This window comes from Panthera onca, chromosome B1 (assembly GCF_046562875.1).
Source record: "Panthera onca isolate mPanOnc1 chromosome B1, mPanOnc1 haplotype 2, whole genome shotgun sequence".
NCBI classification, from domain to species: domain Eukaryota; kingdom Metazoa; phylum Chordata; class Mammalia; order Carnivora; family Felidae; genus Panthera; species Panthera onca.
In genome coordinates, this window is record NC_138342.1 from 57,340,161 (window position 1) to 57,357,742 (window position 17,582).

The following is a 17,582-nucleotide window of genomic DNA, read 5'->3' on the forward strand; positions in this document are numbered from 1 at the left end:
CAGAACATTTTCATATTTGGGGCAGTTTATGGAGCTAAGGGTTGTGGATTTAAACTGGTCATTCTATAAGACAGAAACATTTTCAGAGAATTCCTAAGCCCCTTTTTCCTTCTAGGTAATTACGAACTTGAAAGGACGAATTTTTTTTTCTTCTTCTGTGTTTTGAAGACATTGGAAGACGGGAGGGATGGCAATGGTGGGCTGGTACCATGGCAGTACTAGTGGGAAAGTGGGCAAGGAAACTTTCTATGTCTGGGAGCACCAAGAGTCCCAGTCTCTATGTTATTCACTGGCTTTTGGCTTCAGTTGGCTCACTGGTAAATGAAAAGGTTGAATCATGTGATGTTTTAAGGTTATTTCAACTCTAAAAGTATGATTACATGGTGCTATGTCTGAATGTTGTCCTTCTCTTTTCTGGGAGGGTGAGGAGAACCATAGCCAGGAAGATTCTGCAGTTGGCCTTATTCAGGCTATTTAAGTCTCTCGGGGCACTTTTCCTACTTCTTGGTTATTGTTTTAGTCCTATGGCATTGTCCCTATCTCATTTACCTATGTGAGAGGTATGTGAGAGGAGGGAATTATGTGAACTAATATTAAATATTTAATACTTGATTAGCCATGAGTGCATTAACTATATGGTGGATTATCTGTCTATAGCAACTAAAGACTATTCTTCCTATTACCCAGCCGGGGCTTAGGCCAGTGCTAAAAGGGAACCCATAATAGAGTTGGAGATGGACAATGTGGGTAGGATGAGAGTGTGAATGTGTGCATTTATGTGTCTCTCTAAGCTGCCTCTCTGGCTGCAATTGCAAATCCAGTTATCAGTGACCATTGGATTAGCCATTGTTTTCTCTCTCCCAACCCTGCTTCCCATTCAGTTGTGCAAATGGTGACCATAAGAGAAATAATGGAAACTGTCAGTTCTCAGTGTTTGGATCACAGGTGGATCTTATCTGACAGTATGTGTAGTGCACATTAAAATTCACCAGCCTCTTTTGGGGGTTCTGGGGTGTCAGGATGAGTGGAGGGTTCATCTTTCCTGTTGGGTGATTCTTCTTCACTCTTAGCACTGCCCGCCTGGCACGGGCCTTCCCAGGCCTTTTGGTTCCAATCTATTCTGCTCAGTCAAGTAAAAGGATAACAGCTCCTGGGGGTTGGCACTCACTGTGTGAAAGCTCTGGATGAAACTCTACCCAGAGCAGGGTGGAGATTGCCAGGCACGTGTTTCTGGGCAGCGTGAGGGAAGATTGAGGTTGTGGAAGGTGTTCCCTCTGTCAAACATTTAAACCCTGTATATTGAGTAAAGCAGCCCACTGGAGGGCAAGTTAGACGGTCTAAAGTTGGCTCTTCTGCCCTGCTCAGGGGTGCCTTTGCTAGAGAGCAGAGGGAGTTCACAAGTTGTTATCAGGGCTCAAGGGAGGGTGAGGAAATCGTGCTGTGAATTTTCCCTCACAGAAAGGGAAGGGAGAAGGAGATCAACACTTGTATGGCACCTTTGTGTACTTGGGTACCATCCGCAGTGAGAGACAATTTACGGACATCATTTGATTTGGATTGTCCATAAAAATGATCTCTCTCTCTCTCTCTCTCTCTCTCTCTCTGCATCTCCCTATATATGGAGTCTATACAGATACCTCTGTATATCTATATGCACCTGTATCTATATAGATATATAGAGATACAGATATACAAACATAGATATAAATATAGATTATATTTGGTGTGTACAGATGAGTAGAAGAGAGATTTTGCTAGAGCAAAGTTAAAATTACTTTGGAGAGTCAACTTTTTAGAGATTGTGAAGCACTTTAAGTCTTGTTTATTTATTAAGATAGGTTCCTGTACTACCTTTAAGTGGTTGTTCTAGCCTAGCTATTTTCAAATAATTGACGACGACCACTGAACATATTAAGTCACATGTCTTTAAAAATATTCACTACTTGTAACTTTTTATAATGCTCGTCAGTTTTTGCCTCTTATCAGCTATTAGTGATGGTAACTGTAAGAGAAACTTAACCTCAGTGTGTGCTCTTAGAATCCTCCTCTTTACCTAAAGGCTGTAAGTAGAACTTCACTAGAAATGAATACTTAAAAGACAGGTGTAGACGTTTACTCAGCTAAAGGACAGGTGGTTAACTGAGTAACCCTAAACTTGACTCCCCTTCACAACTTTTTCCTGTACCTGTTTGTTCCTGCCTAGAGATTGTTAGCATAATCATCATCATCATGAAATATTAAATATTAAAAGCACTGTGCTTTGTAAACATCAGATAACAAGCTGAGATTTCTTATCAGTCTTGCTTGGGGAACCTCAGGTTGCCCTAAGGATTTCTGGGAGGCTTTCAGTGGATAAAATTCCCATGCAGTTCAGTGGGAAGAAAAGTATTTCCCTGTTTTTCATCACTTGTACTATTTGCCTGCATGCCTAATCTTAAATATGATTGGTAGCATTAATATTAAAAGAGATTACTTATCAACATTCAAAATGATTTATAAATACGTAAGTAATATATAACTTTCTATTAGTAAACGTAGGCATTATTTTTTTTTCTATGTGAAAAGTGACCCCTATCCAAAATACAAAAAGGAAAATCAGCTCTTGTCCTGTGTAGTGGTATATGTTTGAAATGCAGACCCTCTTGCAAACACGTCGCATCACAGGCTGACTTTCCCCCTGTTAACTGCAAAATTACGCCGTGCCATTTGAAGCAGGTTTTCTTTTCATGAGTTGGTATTTATGCCTGAGTAGCAATGTTATTTGGGTTATATCTTATTAGAGCTGCTTATGGACAGTCTTCTGTGTTTGTTAGTAATAAGCTAACAAATTATTTGCATTTCATTTATTAAAGTATTTAGGTTTATAGGCACTGATATATTTCTTATTATATGAAGTGTCAAACACACAGCCTCTGTGGCATCTCAACTTGATACTATGATTTTGTTTAAGGTTCTTATTCCTCTACTTCTAAAAAATCTTTGACATTTGTTTTGGTTTAAGAAGTAAAGTCCACAGCATCTTTTTATAATCTGTCACTCATCTAGAGGCTCTGCCTCCTCTTCTACGTTTTTCTTTCCATAATTAAAATAGAGATAATAAATATCTCTTAATTTTGTTTCCCTCTGTTACATCCCTCTTGGCAATAGATACAACACGTCTTAGGCATCTTGGCTTAAGGCCAGCTTACTTTAGATAAGCTAGGGAAGGCAATATTTGACTTATATTTTGGGAATATTGCTGATTAGTTCTAGAAGAATGATACAAAGTGCCAGACGTTGTGGAATCTTTGAACTAGAGAAAACAGAAATTTGGTTGACTATAGAAAGAGCAACAATGGAAACATCCCTCAGTGTTTCCTTAGATATGTATGTACGTGGATGGGGATGGCGAAGATTTTACCTGTCCTCTGGGGATCCTTTTTAGCTAGATCTAAATCTATAGGTCTAAATCTTTGCCTAGAAATCTACGCTTCTCCACAACCACCCCAGCCATTGCCATCCTCTTCCCCGACCACTGACATCTCAGATTTAAAAAAAAAAAAAAATTCATATAATTCCTTATTCCCCAAATAGTTTAGTGTGAAGGGAAAATAATGGGTGAAAATCTGGAAGAGTGAGGTTAGTGTATAAAATGTGTGTCTCAAAACTCTGCCCACCACTGGTTGGCCTGAGACTTGTCTCTTGTATTTCTAGCAGCCAACACGAGGAAGGAAGCCTAATCAGTTATAAGACTGATAGTATAAATGCTGTATACTATACAGCACAAGCGTCCCCCTGCCCCCCGCCAAGAAAAAAACAAACCAACAAATCACCACCAAAGTAGTGATGAAGTCCTCGCTATCTTTGTTACTGCCACTTGAGAGCTGTTTCTCCTGTGTGCTTTTATGAGTTTGTTGGTGACAGTATCCTTGACTTCCCTGCACCTTGGTTTCTTTGCTTGTATAATTACGATAATAGTAGTATTTACTTTGTGCAGTTGTGAGGATTGCATGAGGTAATAGATATCAGAGACCTAGCCAGAACCTGGCCCATTTGTAAGTACTCAATAAATAGTTGCTATCATCTGTATGTACAGTAAGAACAGTAATATGTTTCCTACAGGAGCTAATAGGTCTATCTTGCATATAGAGGCATATGTGGTTTCACTGTCCAGCGTTTTTGTAGAATTTTGAATTTGGCTGGTGTAAAACCTTCTTCTGGTTTGTCTTCTGGTTTGATGGGTTTAATTCTACAAAATCCTAATCATCCTTGGTAGCACAGTGAGTATCTGTGACAGCCTCTTAACTTGAATGACTACAGAGTTTCCAGGTGTGAAAGTTTTCTGTTGGTCTGAAAACAGGATAGCAACTATCAATGACATTAGTTTAGAAATATCTTAGGAATTGGAAGAATTGGACATGATAGAATCACAGTACTGCTTTCAGCCGAGGTGGAGCAGGTGAGGATGGGAAGAGGCCAGCCTCACCTGGTGATAATTTCTGACCTTCGGAGATAACTAGGAAAGCCATGCTTTCTTCCCAGTAGTACTGGCTGTGGCATGGATTGTGAGATATTTCTCAAGACATTTGGAGTTTGTTGGGAACTTACACCATCTGTCAGAGAAAGGCATGCAGGGTATTTATTTTAACACATGATACTGAGGCCACTGCCAAATCAAGGACTCAGTGCCCTTTGACTCACACCTAAATGAACACTGTCAAATGTACATTCCAGTAGTTTTGCTTGATATGATTTTAGTAGCAAAAATGCAAACTTTATTTTAATAATATTTAAAACAGTCACCATAAATTTTTTTTTTCTATTTGAGTGTAGTCGAGACAGTCACCTTTTCTTATGAATTCTAGCTATTTTAGGAAAAATGTTGCTTCTCCTTTGGAAAGAAGTTTTTGGTGAAACTTTGGAAGCAGTTTTTGGTGAAATTTCTAGCTGAGAGGTCTTTATCTCATCTTACCTTATCTTTTATCTTATTTTTGAGTCTAAAATTGTCTTACAAGTTAAGCTGGTAACTCTCCCTGATTCTTTCAGCATCTACGGTTTGTAGACCCTTGCTGGATTGGAAAGCTTGTCTGTCACGTTTCTCATTTTTTATTTTATGTGTAAAATAATACTACACCCTCAACCTTTGTATGTTTCCGAAGTGCTTGCTGTCATTTTATGAGTTCTAGTGTTAAAAATAGCCATCAATCTTCATGACACATCTCTGAGGCAGGTAAAGATATTTTATTGAAAATAAATATCAAAATCCACACATGAGATTCTTATCAACAGTAGTATATTTTCATTAATTCTGCGTCTGTTGATCCTGAAGACAGGTGTTCTGTGGGAGCAGCAAGAATGCTTCCATTTGAGCTCATTTTACTTTCGGTATTTTTGTAACTTGGCGTGTACAACTTATGAAATATTTGGTTATCACCTTGAGAAAGCATGCCTTACGCTCACTTTGCAAGGTGAAGTTGTCTTGCTCTCTTCCCCTGGGCAAAGAAGTTGAAGTGTAGAGCAACTGAGAAGTAATGGGTGAAACACAAGCACTGTCCCCAGGTGCCTAAAGGTTTATTGAACCTTAGGACCGTGTTCCTTCTCTTCTATCTGAACGCAAGACAGAAAAGGAAAATTTAGTTACCGGTAATGTGTGAGAAGAAAAAGGAGCATGCTTTGAATTTTTGCTCAGTGTCATGATTTCCTCATGACTCTCAGGAGGTAGTATCTTCTTTCCTCAGGGAATATTTCATTCTACTGTAGCGTAAGGATCCCCACAAAAAGTTCATGGCTGTGTGGGTACCAGCGAATTGTAGCTTCCCAGAGGCCATCACTGAAAGTATCAAAAATGCTTAAGAGTGGTTGTTTGAGATGGACGTAGGTACAGAGAGTGCAGTACTACACATGTGCACAAGGGATCTTTTTGGGTTGGTGGCAATGTTCTAAAGTTGATTAAGGTGATAGTTGCAGAACTCTGTGAATATACTAAAAATCTTTGGGTTATACCCTTAAAATGAGTGAATTGCACCTCAGTAGTGTAAATTCAATTATACCTCAATAAAGCTGATAAAAATGTCTGAAATTTGGAGTGTCTTGCAAGGAACCATATTTCTCCTTGATATCTGGGCTGCAGAGAGCGGTATCATATCTGCAAGCTTCCCCACCTGTGTGAAAGTGTGTGATGAAGTGTGGGGTGTGTGTGGATGGGAAACATCTGAGGCGGGAGCTGGAGGAGGCAGGGAGAAGCCGAATCTTCTTCCTAAGGCAGGGGGAGGCATGTGATCACGATGTGAATAAAATGGCACTGTTTTTGTGGGGCTGCAACTTCAGTTAGGTCCCAGAAGGTAAGGTATGTTCCTCTCTGTGGGCTTTGCGAGCTTACTCTCTGAATCACCCTCTTTGCTTAGGTTGACAATGACAAGAGTTTCTAGAAATCTTACCTTAAAATCCTGTCAGCCCATATAAGCTTTTATTATTATTTTTTATTATTTTTTAAAAAATTATTTATTTAAGTTGAAGTTATTTAACATACTGTAGAGTATTGGTTTCCGGAATAGAATTTAGTGATTCATCGCTTACATATAACACCCAGTGCTCATCCTAACAAGCGTCCTCCTTAATGCCTATTACCTGTTTAGCCCATCCCCCCCCCCCCCCCCCCCAACACACTTTAAACTGTCTTTTTAATGACTTATCAAAGGTACTGTGTAGATTTGGGTAAATACAGTGAAAAATCTTCCTGTGTAACATCTATATGACTGATGTAACTAACCTGTCACTTTTTTTTTTTTTTTGCTTGGTTGCCCTTATTTAATAAGATGTAGAAAATATTTAATGTGACAGGTTTAAAAATTTTCCAGCTTCTTAATTTTTTTTCATGATGTTTTCCTAATTCCTGAATGAAAGTGACCAACCTTTCAGTGTTTGTTTCACTAAAGAATTTGGTTGGCTTTGCTTACGTATATTGTGTGCCTTGAGATAAAGCTGCAGGACTCCCTTAGTAACTGGAGCACAGGAAACAATTGACACTGTTTCTTAATTCACATTGTTTCTGAGACATTTCCTACTTCCTAGTATAATATAGCTTTCCCATGAGAACAATTTGCTTGCAAATGGTTAGACACGATAAATTTCTCATTGGCACTCAGTCTGTGAGGAGCATTTCACTGTGCTTTGTAATTGTTGAGTTGGTGTGTGTGTGTGTGTCTACGTGTGTCGGGAGGGGGGAGTTTCACACTTTATATAGATGCCTCCAACCTCATTCCAAATACCAGATTTTTTTGGAATCCTAACCCATTCAGTTAGGGATCTGCATTCCTTAGTTGGAGGCTCCTTCCTAAAGGAGCATACAATTGTTTTAATCCTTCCAATTTAAGGGAACACCCCTGTGAATTACAGTGTTTTTAGATATGCCTGGTGAGTGACTGTGGAAAGTGACTCACAGCCATTTACGTGAGACATCGTGCGCGTACACGTGTTGCATGTTAGGTTGTGATATCATCTGGGGCACTGTAAAGTGGTCATCCAGGAATAATTCCAGAATGGGAAAGGAGATGGGGAAGATGATATAATCTCATCTAATTTGCAGTTCAAAAAGAAAAAAAGTTTTCACATTACTTCTGAGATAGTGGTTCCCACATTCTAAAGTTGTGCTGTAATAAAGTGAAAGTAAGTTTCCCAATTAAAAAAAAAAAAAAAGATGTGGAGCTTTGAGTTCCTTTTTTCTTCCTGTCTTATCAGATTTTGTAAGAATAATACCACTTGTCAGTTTTGCAGCTTCTTCCATCCAGAGAACTAAAAGCATTTCACAATCTTTTTTCCTCATGCCCTTCTCTTCAAGGCAGTTTTTGCTGGGCTGGGTTTATTTTTATCATTGCAACAACCAGTTTTTAGAAACTTTGGGAAACGAAAAAAGAAAAACGAGAATGGCACTGTAACGGACATTCATTTTAGCTGTTTCCTAGTGTGAACATTTGAGTATTTCTGAAATCTTCTCTCCAAGTAGGTCTTATTTTTTCTCAATTTGTCCCAGTTCTAAGTCTCTATTCTGCTGATTTTGTAAAAAAAAAAAAAAAAAAAAAAAAAAAAAAAGTTTTAATGCAAAAGCTTATCTCCAGTAGAATGACTTCTTGAACTTTGAGTTAGATCTTTATTTATTTATTTATTTATGCTGCTAAGACCTCCTTTTTTTTTTTTTTTTTTTAAATTTTTTTTTTTTTAACATTTATTTATTTTTGAGACAGAGAGAGACAGAGCATGAACGGGGGAGGGTCAGAGAGAGAGGGAGACACAGAATCTGAAACGGGCTCCAGGCTCTGAGCCGTCAGCACAGAGCCCGATGCGGGGCTCGAACCCACACACCGCGAGATCGTGACCTGAGCCGAAGTCGGACGCTTAACCAACTGAGCCACCCAGGCGCCCCTAAGACCTCCTTTTTAAGCACTCTATTTAGTATAATCACAGACTCGTGGAAGGTTAGAACTGGGAAGGCCTCCAGGGATCACCCAATGTAGTAAGCCTCTTGTTATATGAATGATGAGATTGAGGCCCAGAATGGTTAAGGGACGTGCTCAAGGTCAAATAGCTAATTGAAGATGGAGGTTTGACCAGAATCAAGGGTTCTTGATTTCTGGCTTGGCATTTTTTGGTTTCCCTAGAGAAAAGTTCTCTATCCGGATGTAACTGGAGCATACCCTCCCAGAATCCTAATGCCAGCTAACAGGTTGAATTACACTCTCGGTCACGGAAAATTGGGAAGAGATTTTATCTTTCCAGTTTGTCAAATGTAAAATGGTAATGAATTCATAGACATTTTCTTCTGACCTGAGGAGCTTTTGAAATTTATATGCAGCAGAGAATGTGATTTGAAATGACTAATGATCTGTGTACCTTTCTTAGGCCACCACACCATCTACATTGGGGTCCATGTGCCGAAGAGCTACAGGAGAAGGAGACGCCACAAGAGAAAGACAGGGCACAAAGAAAAGAAGGAAAAAGAAAGAATCTCTGAGAACTACTCTGATAAGTCAGATGTGGAAAATGCAGATGAAACCAGCAGCAGCATCCTCAAACCTCTCAGTGAGTACTCCCTGGGTATTGGTTCTTTTCTCTGCTTCCATCCCATGTCCTCAGGAAAGACACTTTGTAGGATCTTGTGGCTAATGGGGAGGGACACAATCCTACTGGGATGGTCTCTAAAGGATAATGTCTATGGAGAGTCTTTTCTTGTCCTAGCAAGTTGTTCTAGGAGGAGGTCTGGTAAGATTCTTGAAAAGATCTGACAAAGTTTAGGCACACTTGGATAGTCTGGATTTTGACTAGTGAAAGAGGGCAGAGTGTTACACATGGTATTTAACTACAGTAATCAGTAGTCACTGGAAGACTCAAAGGCATTTTTAGATTGCTTTTGCTTAGAAATAGGTTCTATTGAGACAGTAGGTCAAGAAGAAAAAGAAATATATCTTATGTATATATATATAAAACATATATATGATATGTTATATAATAAACTATCATATATATCATATCATATATCATATATATGTGTGTGTATATATATATATATATATATATATATATGACATTGATGGCGTTATAGATGACATTTAACCAGGCTGTGGGCCAGGTTGATGATTTAGAAAGGAAAAGTAGAAAAATATCCCATAAGGGAGAGAAGAGTGTAGAGTACTATAGTTCTGAAAACGTCAAACATATTAAATATCATACATTGGATGGAAGTGTTAGTAAGAACAGGGTAGTAGGAGGTCAGAGAACACCCATAGATTCAACTGATACGGTAGACTGTGTGTTTAGGTATATGCTTTTGCTTCTTCTGATGTGGAGGATATTTGGATATCTGGGGAACTTTGTGGCTGAAGCGAGAACGAATATGTGCAGTAGAAGGGAGAAGCGATAGAAACACATGCCAATTTTGGGAGATCCTCCAACAGGAGCTACATAGTGACAGCTTTGTATGTTGGCAGAGCTCTGTACACTCTTCATCTTTTTGCTACAGTTGCAGAAATATGGAACCTGTAATAAAATGCATTATGGGTGGCACAGATAAAGCTCCAGTTCAGTCATTGCAGGTGATGAGAGGCCAAATTAGAATTAACAGCTCGGGAGTGTTGAAAAGTGAATTTACAGAGTTAAATTAAAGAGGGTGTGAAGTGTAGTGATGGGAATCTGTGAATCTCTTACAGTCTCACCACTGAAACTGAGCAGGTGGCTTAGAAGCTAGTGAGGTACTATCCTAAAAGAGGCAGTACAGATGGACCATCAAACTAGAGAGCAAAGGTTGCAGGAAAGCTTGGAGATAGACCATAAAATTGAAACTTAAAGGTATTAGAATAAATGTAAGACAGAAAGGACCAAAGGGCAGGAGATAAGAATTCTGTGCTTTTCATTAGAATGTTGGGGGGAAAGCCTTTCTGAAAGGAATCCTTACTATTCGGACTAAAATAATGGGGTCTGTTTCAAGCAATGTCCTTGAAATGCAGATAAAAAAGGTCACAGTGAATAGTCTGCAGGAACAAAAGACAACACCCTTCTCCAAATAAATTACTACTGTGTATCTGTGTTTGCTATCTGTTTTGATGAAGCCTGTGCCAGAACCCGAGGTTCTCTCCCCTGTGCATGTGTGTGCGCGTGAGAGAGAAAGAGAGAGACAGAGACAGAGAGAGAGACACAGAGAGAGAGAGAGAGAGAGAGAGAGAGAGAGAGAGAGAAAGGGAGAGAGATCGATATCTCCCTCCTTCCCTCTGTCTCTAAGTCATCTCCCATTTTGCAATTTATGAAAAGGAGCGCATCATCACTATAAATACTAAAAAGGGAAAAATGCCCACCTAGACAAATGCGCTGAGGGATTTTGAGATAATTATGTACCAGCTATTTAGGAAGGGCAACAGAAACAATGCCAGTAACCTTCAAGTGGTAACAGGGAACGAACAAATCAGAAAGGTAGTGAGACTGAATGTGCATCGACCACAGTGGGGGTGGGGTGGGGTGGGGGGAAGGGGGCAGTTGCTTTCTGTGGCATTTGGGAACCAGTTTGAGCACAGCATGTAAAATAAACAAGACAGTCCATTCTCTTTACCCTCAGAGGTCTCCTCCTTGTGGGGTACTGCATTGTTTTGTATACCCAGTTTCTGAAGGGATCATATGGAGAGACTATTTTTAAGGACTCACTTGTTCAATGATCATAAGAAAATTATTTGTAAATGTGTCTTTTATAGTTATTTTCTTGTTAGCCAATAAATTATGCTGTAATATCCCTTGATGTATTTGACATGAGTCATCCAATTTGACATGAAGGTCCTCTTAGAAATTTGTAATTTCTCTGCTGCTTGTCATGGGGACTAGATGAATTGGTTTTCTCTGGAGCACTTGTATGTAAGTCAGAACTGGTGCACCCACGTATAGAAAGGCATTTAACCCTAAGTTTTTGGGGGAAGCTGTGGGGCTCTGGCACCAGCATAACAACAAAATTCTCATGGGAAAATTCACTGAAATATCTGCCTAGTATACCGTTATTGTGTCTCAAGAACAACCACACACGGTTTCTGTTATTCTTGGGTCAGGGTGTTTGAGTTACTTATGCATATGGACATATCATGTCCCGTAGATCAGATTCCTGCATGAGCCTGACTTTCTGTCAGGTGATGCCTGTAACTTCTGGGAAAGTTATAAATGGAGTAACTCAATGAGAATCCTCTCTGATTCTTTCCTTGCTGACACCCTTATATACAATCCATCAGTGACTTTTATTGGTTCTACGTCTAAAATAGATCTGAGGGGCGCCTGGGTGGCGCAGTCGGTTAAGCGTCCGACTTCAGCCAGGTCACGATCTCGCGGTCCGTGAGTTCGAGCCCCGCGTCGGGCTCTGGGCTGATGGCTCGGAGCCTGGAGCCTGTTTCCGATTCTGTGTCTCCCTCTCTCTCTGCCCCTCCCCCGTTCATGCTCTGTCTCTCCCTGTCCCAAAAATAAATGAAAAACGTTAAAAAAAAAAAAAAAAAAAAAAAAAAAAAAAAAATAAAATAGATCTGAATCTGTCTACTCCTTTTCGGCTTAACTGCTGCATTCAGGTGGAGGGAATCATCCTCTCTTGCTTAGACCATTGCGACAAGCTCGTTTTCAAGTCTTTTTCCTCACAGAGGCGACAATGATCGTCATAAAGTGTGAACTGCGTTATGCTGCTCCTCTCCTCCACTGAAAATTTCCTGTTGTCCTTAGAATAAAATCTTGATTGGGCATCATGGCCCCCAGCGTCTCACCAGTCCTGTTATGGGTCATTCTTATCTTGCTCACTTTACTTCAGCCACACTGATTTTTCAGTTCCCTGGTGCCCAAACCTTTTCTGCCTCGGGGGGGCCTTTGCACAATATAGTCCTGTCTTCCTGGAATGGTCACTCTGTTCTTGTCCTTGTTAGCTTTTCTCTCTCTTTATGTTCTAGCTGTTAAAAAAATGTTTATTTATTTTGAGAGAGAGAGAGAGAGAGAGCACGAGCTGGGGAGGGGCAGAGAGAGAGAGAGAGAGGGAGGGAATCCCAAGCAGGCTCCACACTGTCAGCACAGAGCCTAACGTGGAGTTTGATCTCATGAACTGTGAGCCAAAATCAAGAGCTGGATGCTTAACTGACTGAGCCACCGAGGCACCCTAATGGTCTAGCATTTATTTATTTATTTATTCAGTCTTTAAAAAAATTTTTTTTAAATATATCATCAAGTTAGCTAACTTACAGTGTATATAGTGTGCTCTTGGCTTCAGGAGTAGATTCCCATGATTCATCACTTACATACAACACCCAGGGCTCATCCCAACAAGTGCCTTTTTCAATGCCCATCACCCATTTTCTCCCCTCCCCTCCCCCTCACATCAAACCTCAGTTAATTCTCTGTATTTAAGAGTCTCTTATGGTTTGCCTCCCTGTTTGAAACTGTTTTTTTCCCCTCCCTTCCCCCATGGTCTTCTGTTAAGTTTCTCAAATTCCGCTTATGAGTGAAATCGTATGATATCTGCTTTCTCTGACTTATTTCACTTAGCGTAATACCCTCCAGTTTTATCGATGTTGTTGCGAATGACAGGATTTCATTCTTTCTCATTGCCAAGTAGTATTCCATTGCATATTTATTTATTTTGAGACAGACAGAGATAACACGAGTAGGAGAGGTATAGAGAGAGAGGGAGACAGAGAATCCCAAGCAGGTTCCATGCTGCCAGCTCAGAGCCCGATGTGGGACTTGAACCCATGAAACTGAGATCATGATCTGAGCTGAAACCAAGAGCCAGATGCTTAACCAAATGAGCCACTGAGGCACCCTTATTGTCTGTGTTTTAAATGTTGTAGAGATAGGCCTTTTCCTATTACTCTATCTAACGTAGGTTCCCCAGGGTCATTCTTTCTAAGCCCTTTCTTCCCTTCATACTACATGCTTAACTGATGATTTTGTGAGCTTGCAGCTTTGTCTTGTGCTAATGCTAGATTGTTAGCTCCATGAGTGGTAGGATCAAATTTGTCTTGCTCAGTATGTTATTTCTGGCATCTAGCACAGTGCCTGGCACATAGTATGTGCCTAATAAGTGCTCATTGAAGAGTTAGTGAGTGGATTACTACAGAGGAAGACATAAACGTTGCTTTTATTGGTCTGAATATTTCCCATCAATAGATAAATATCTAGTTGACTTTCTTGTTTTTAATCCTTGCACATCATCTTTATATTTCCCTGCTCTGCCTTCTTCCCTCGCCACATAAAATCTGGTCCTAACTTTTAATTATTCCACTTTGGAAAGTGCCTCATTATTTTAACTATTGCTAACGTGGTATTTTGGTCTGGGTAGATGACTCCCGAGTGTGTTGAATTGCTTGTCGCCCACAACTGATGGAGGAAATTCATCCACAGGGCACGTGGATTTATCATGTACACTTAAAAATGTTCAATATATTCCACACAGAATTTGGGCAGCTCAGCTTCAGAAGCCGTATTAAAGAGGCATGGAACTGAATCGTTAAGGGCATTTAGAAGAAGAAATAAGCCAATTATCTTCCAGTATTTAGGCACATCAGGAAGATGACATAATTAATAGGTTCATTTAGCTCATAACAGAGATGCTTTTTCTTTTCTCCACGGCTCTCATGTCAAGGCAGGGCTTCTCAAAAGTGAATGCGTGTTTTGATTCCCACACATCTGGAGCTCGGAGGAGGAACTGGGTTTGTTTGCCTGAGCTTGGCAGCAGCCCCGAGCCCTTACAACTGTTCTTCCCAGTGTGGTGTCCGAGCTGCCGCCCAGTTTGGGACACAGAGAAGGAAATGCGTGTGAGAAGGTGTGGCTCACTGAGCACCCGGGAGAGAGACTGGGGAAGAAGAGTGAAATGGAAGAGCAAGCAGGAGGAGAGACAAGGGAATGAGGAGGTGGTGTGGAGTGGGTGGTGGAGAGAAAAGTTAGATTGTGCTCTTTCTTAAAAATAATCCTTTTTGCCTCCTCCACCATGCACTTTTTTTTTTTTTTAAAGTTAGCAGCTGCCATCTCTGAGGGTTGCCCAGAAAGTGGGTGGGAAGGTGGTCCTTGATGAGACAGGCCCTAGAAACACAACACGACTTCCCACCGTGGATGGTTTTGACCTCTGAACGTCTCATTTTGTTAGTGTCCTGGGATATTTGGGGGGCGGGAAATCATAGGCCACTTTGTGAGTGCAGAGACTCTGAAGATGTGTAAAATGTTAGGAAACAGAGCTACAAACAGAATGTGCTGTTCAGCATATTGGTCCGATGTGTAATGTATTTCTTGACAAGCTTCAACATGCATCAGTGCTTGGGGTGCTAACTGCTTCTCACACGTATGACTCGCCTGCTATGGAATCGTATTGCTAGGTATGTGCATATAGACACTCATTCAGTCTTGCGGTATTCTTTTTTTAGCTCTTTGGATATGTACCAGAACTGATGGGTTTATGCTAGTGAACATTGTTCTGTGAGCTGGGAACAATGGATGCCAGTTGGTGATCCAGTTATATTCAGGAAACTGAAACAGAGAAATGGGCAGCTGCTTTTGTTTGGTGCTTCCGGGTAAACGAACAGAGTACCTTTTCATAAGAGCCAAGATTATTTGGGGTTTTGTCATTTGACTTCCCCTTTTCCCAGTGCACACCCCTGTGCCCTCCCCCTACCTGACCTCATTCTTCATAGCGCATTCCTGTTTTTTCTTGACCTTTAAATGTTTTCAGACAAGACCCTTAGGTCTGATGTCATAAAGTGAGATTTCTTTATTTTCTGCATACCATTTGCATATCCCCAAAATGAATGGGCATGGTAGGAGAGAAGAGAATCTTTGGAATGTGTGTGAAATGAGGTAGCTTCTCATTTCACTGTGAAGAAACAAAAACGCAATACAAAATAACTATATGGTCTCTTTCACCCTCTTTCTTATCTTATATAAGTAGGAGGAAATAGTTCTTCTTTAGGTCTGAAACCAAGGTTCTTTGTATTAAAAAAAATGATCGAAAACTTGAAAAGTTTGCCTTTTCAGAAGGGGCCCTTGGGATGTAATTCTACTGGGAAGGCAGTGGTTAGGAGGACACATTTGAGCCAGACTGAGTTTGAATCCCAGCTCATATCAGCAGTGCAGCCTTGGCAAGATACTTAACCTCTCTGTGTTCTAGTGTCCTCGTGTATGAGAAGGAGATAATCAAAGAACTTATTCCACGGTGTTCTGAGTAGTAAATGAGCAGTGCCTCTGGTTAGCAATGATGGTTAACAGTTATTATTTTGAGTTACTTTGAACAAGCTCATTTTCTCCCCCACCCATTGTACACAGGTCATGCCACAAGCTACATACTAAAACTTTGTAGAGATTCATATCCTGTGAACACGAATCATTCTTCTTTAAGGTCTTCTGGACCTTTCTACTACAGGTTCCCACTGTCTGTCCCTTTGCTTTAGCTCTCAGCGTGGCTCCTCACTCTCAATGGCATCTTTGAGGGAACTAGCCTAAATTCAGTCTCTTAACTTGCTCATGAGTGTCACCTGGATGCTGGCTGGAAGGTGAGAGGACCCATAAAACAGGACTTTCAAGGGGCAGAAATGGTCCCTATTGTGCTGCTCGTTTAGGTGGAATACTGCCACTTGCAAGTGACTCTGCTAACTGGCTGTGTTCTTGATTTTGGCCAGCAGTTGGAATCCCCAGTTCTGGGCCCCTGCAAAGCAAATGGGCTGTTTGCTCTTTCATGAGAAGGATCTCTTTCTGGCTCTTCGTGTTTCTCAGTGAAATTAATCTGGGGAAGAAAGGCTGTTGGGTGGGACAAGTGGGCAACTCAGAGGCAGTGCTGTACAGAAAGGAAATACGTTGGCATGCTTGTATTTTTGGCGGCACTGGCTTGGGTCACCAATGTTGTGTTTTGTGTGGTACGAATAATTGCTATGTATTCCTCTGTGATGCTGGTGAATACAGGAGGAATGTGTCATGGTGCCTCTGTCTTCCTTAGCCAGGTAACCATATACATCTCTCAGGGAGCTTTGCATTTCTGAAATTCAGTCGCTTGAAGTCACCTTCAAGTCACTTGAAGTGCCCTCCAGGTGGCAGTTCTTACATTATGGAAGGGTGTCGTTTCTTGTCGCCTCTGACTCTATTACAATAGTTATTCCATTTTATCATGCCATGAGATGTTATGAATAGATGTTACTTGTGTCATGGGAGAGTTGATGTTGCTGCTATTTATAGTGACTCATGAGTTCAGGAGGCCTCAGAGGGTTCTACTGTGCTCCAGATGCTGGGGCACTCAGGGTTAAAAGGAGGTTATGACTTGGGGTGGAAAGTGGGGGGGGGGGAACCCCAGCAGTGTGTGGAATTTAAGATGTGAAATAACATTTTAATGAAGTGAATGGGGCATAAATGACTGTTTGCCATAGGCATTACCACCTAAGCAGAAGGCAGGACACATCCTGTGGTTTCGGTTCAAGCTTATAAGACAGGAAGCTTGAGGGTGTGAGCCTATTTGTGTGTGTGTGTGTGTGTGTGTGTGTGTGTGTGTATGTGTCTGATTATTGGAATTGTGTGGAATATTGAATATTGGTAGGGATCTTTTTTTTCAATTCGAGTAGAGTTGACGCATCATGTTATATTAGCTTCAGGTGTACAACATAGTGATTCGACACCTCTATGTGTTAATACTGTGGTCACCACAAGTGTAACTACCATCTGTCACCATGCAACACTATTACAGTATCATTGAGTATTTTCCCTGGTAGGGATCTTGTTGAAGTGGTATTCTTTTAATAACTTTCCCATGGAAGGGGAGTGTTACTTGATTTTTTTTATCACATTGTTATAAAGGTATTGTGAGCATGAAGTCCCCATCATCCTGCTTTACCTTTATAATCAAAATCTCAATTATCCTTGATTCTTTCTGGCTCTTTTTCATCCATAGCTGGCTGCTCACTGAGTCCTATTGGTTTTTCCTTCACAGCCTCTCATGTCCTTTCCTTTGAATTCCTAAGGCAATATGTTCTTATTTGGGTTTTCAGCCTTTAGAATTCTTCTTTGAAATAGAAGGGACTTTTTCAGACAAGGCTGCCAGACACCTTAAATTCACTTCCATCTAGTCTCTCTCTAAT

At 40.6% G+C, this 17,582-nt stretch overlaps 1 protein-coding gene across 5 annotated transcripts in view; it reads left to right on the forward strand.

Annotated features, from left to right (window-relative positions):
- The window catches only part of SLC4A4 (solute carrier family 4 member 4), a 360,563-nt gene that overhangs the window by 54,316 nt on the left and 288,665 nt on the right, over positions 1 to 17,582 (forward strand). For all 5 annotated transcript variants that reach the window (XM_060654905.3, XM_078446043.2, XM_078446044.2 and 2 more), the window contains exon 3: positions 8,875 to 9,054. In XM_060654905.3, the coding sequence (XP_060510888.1) occupies positions 8,875 to 9,054 (180 nt within the window). The remainder of the gene's footprint in view (positions 1 to 8,874; positions 9,055 to 17,582) is intronic.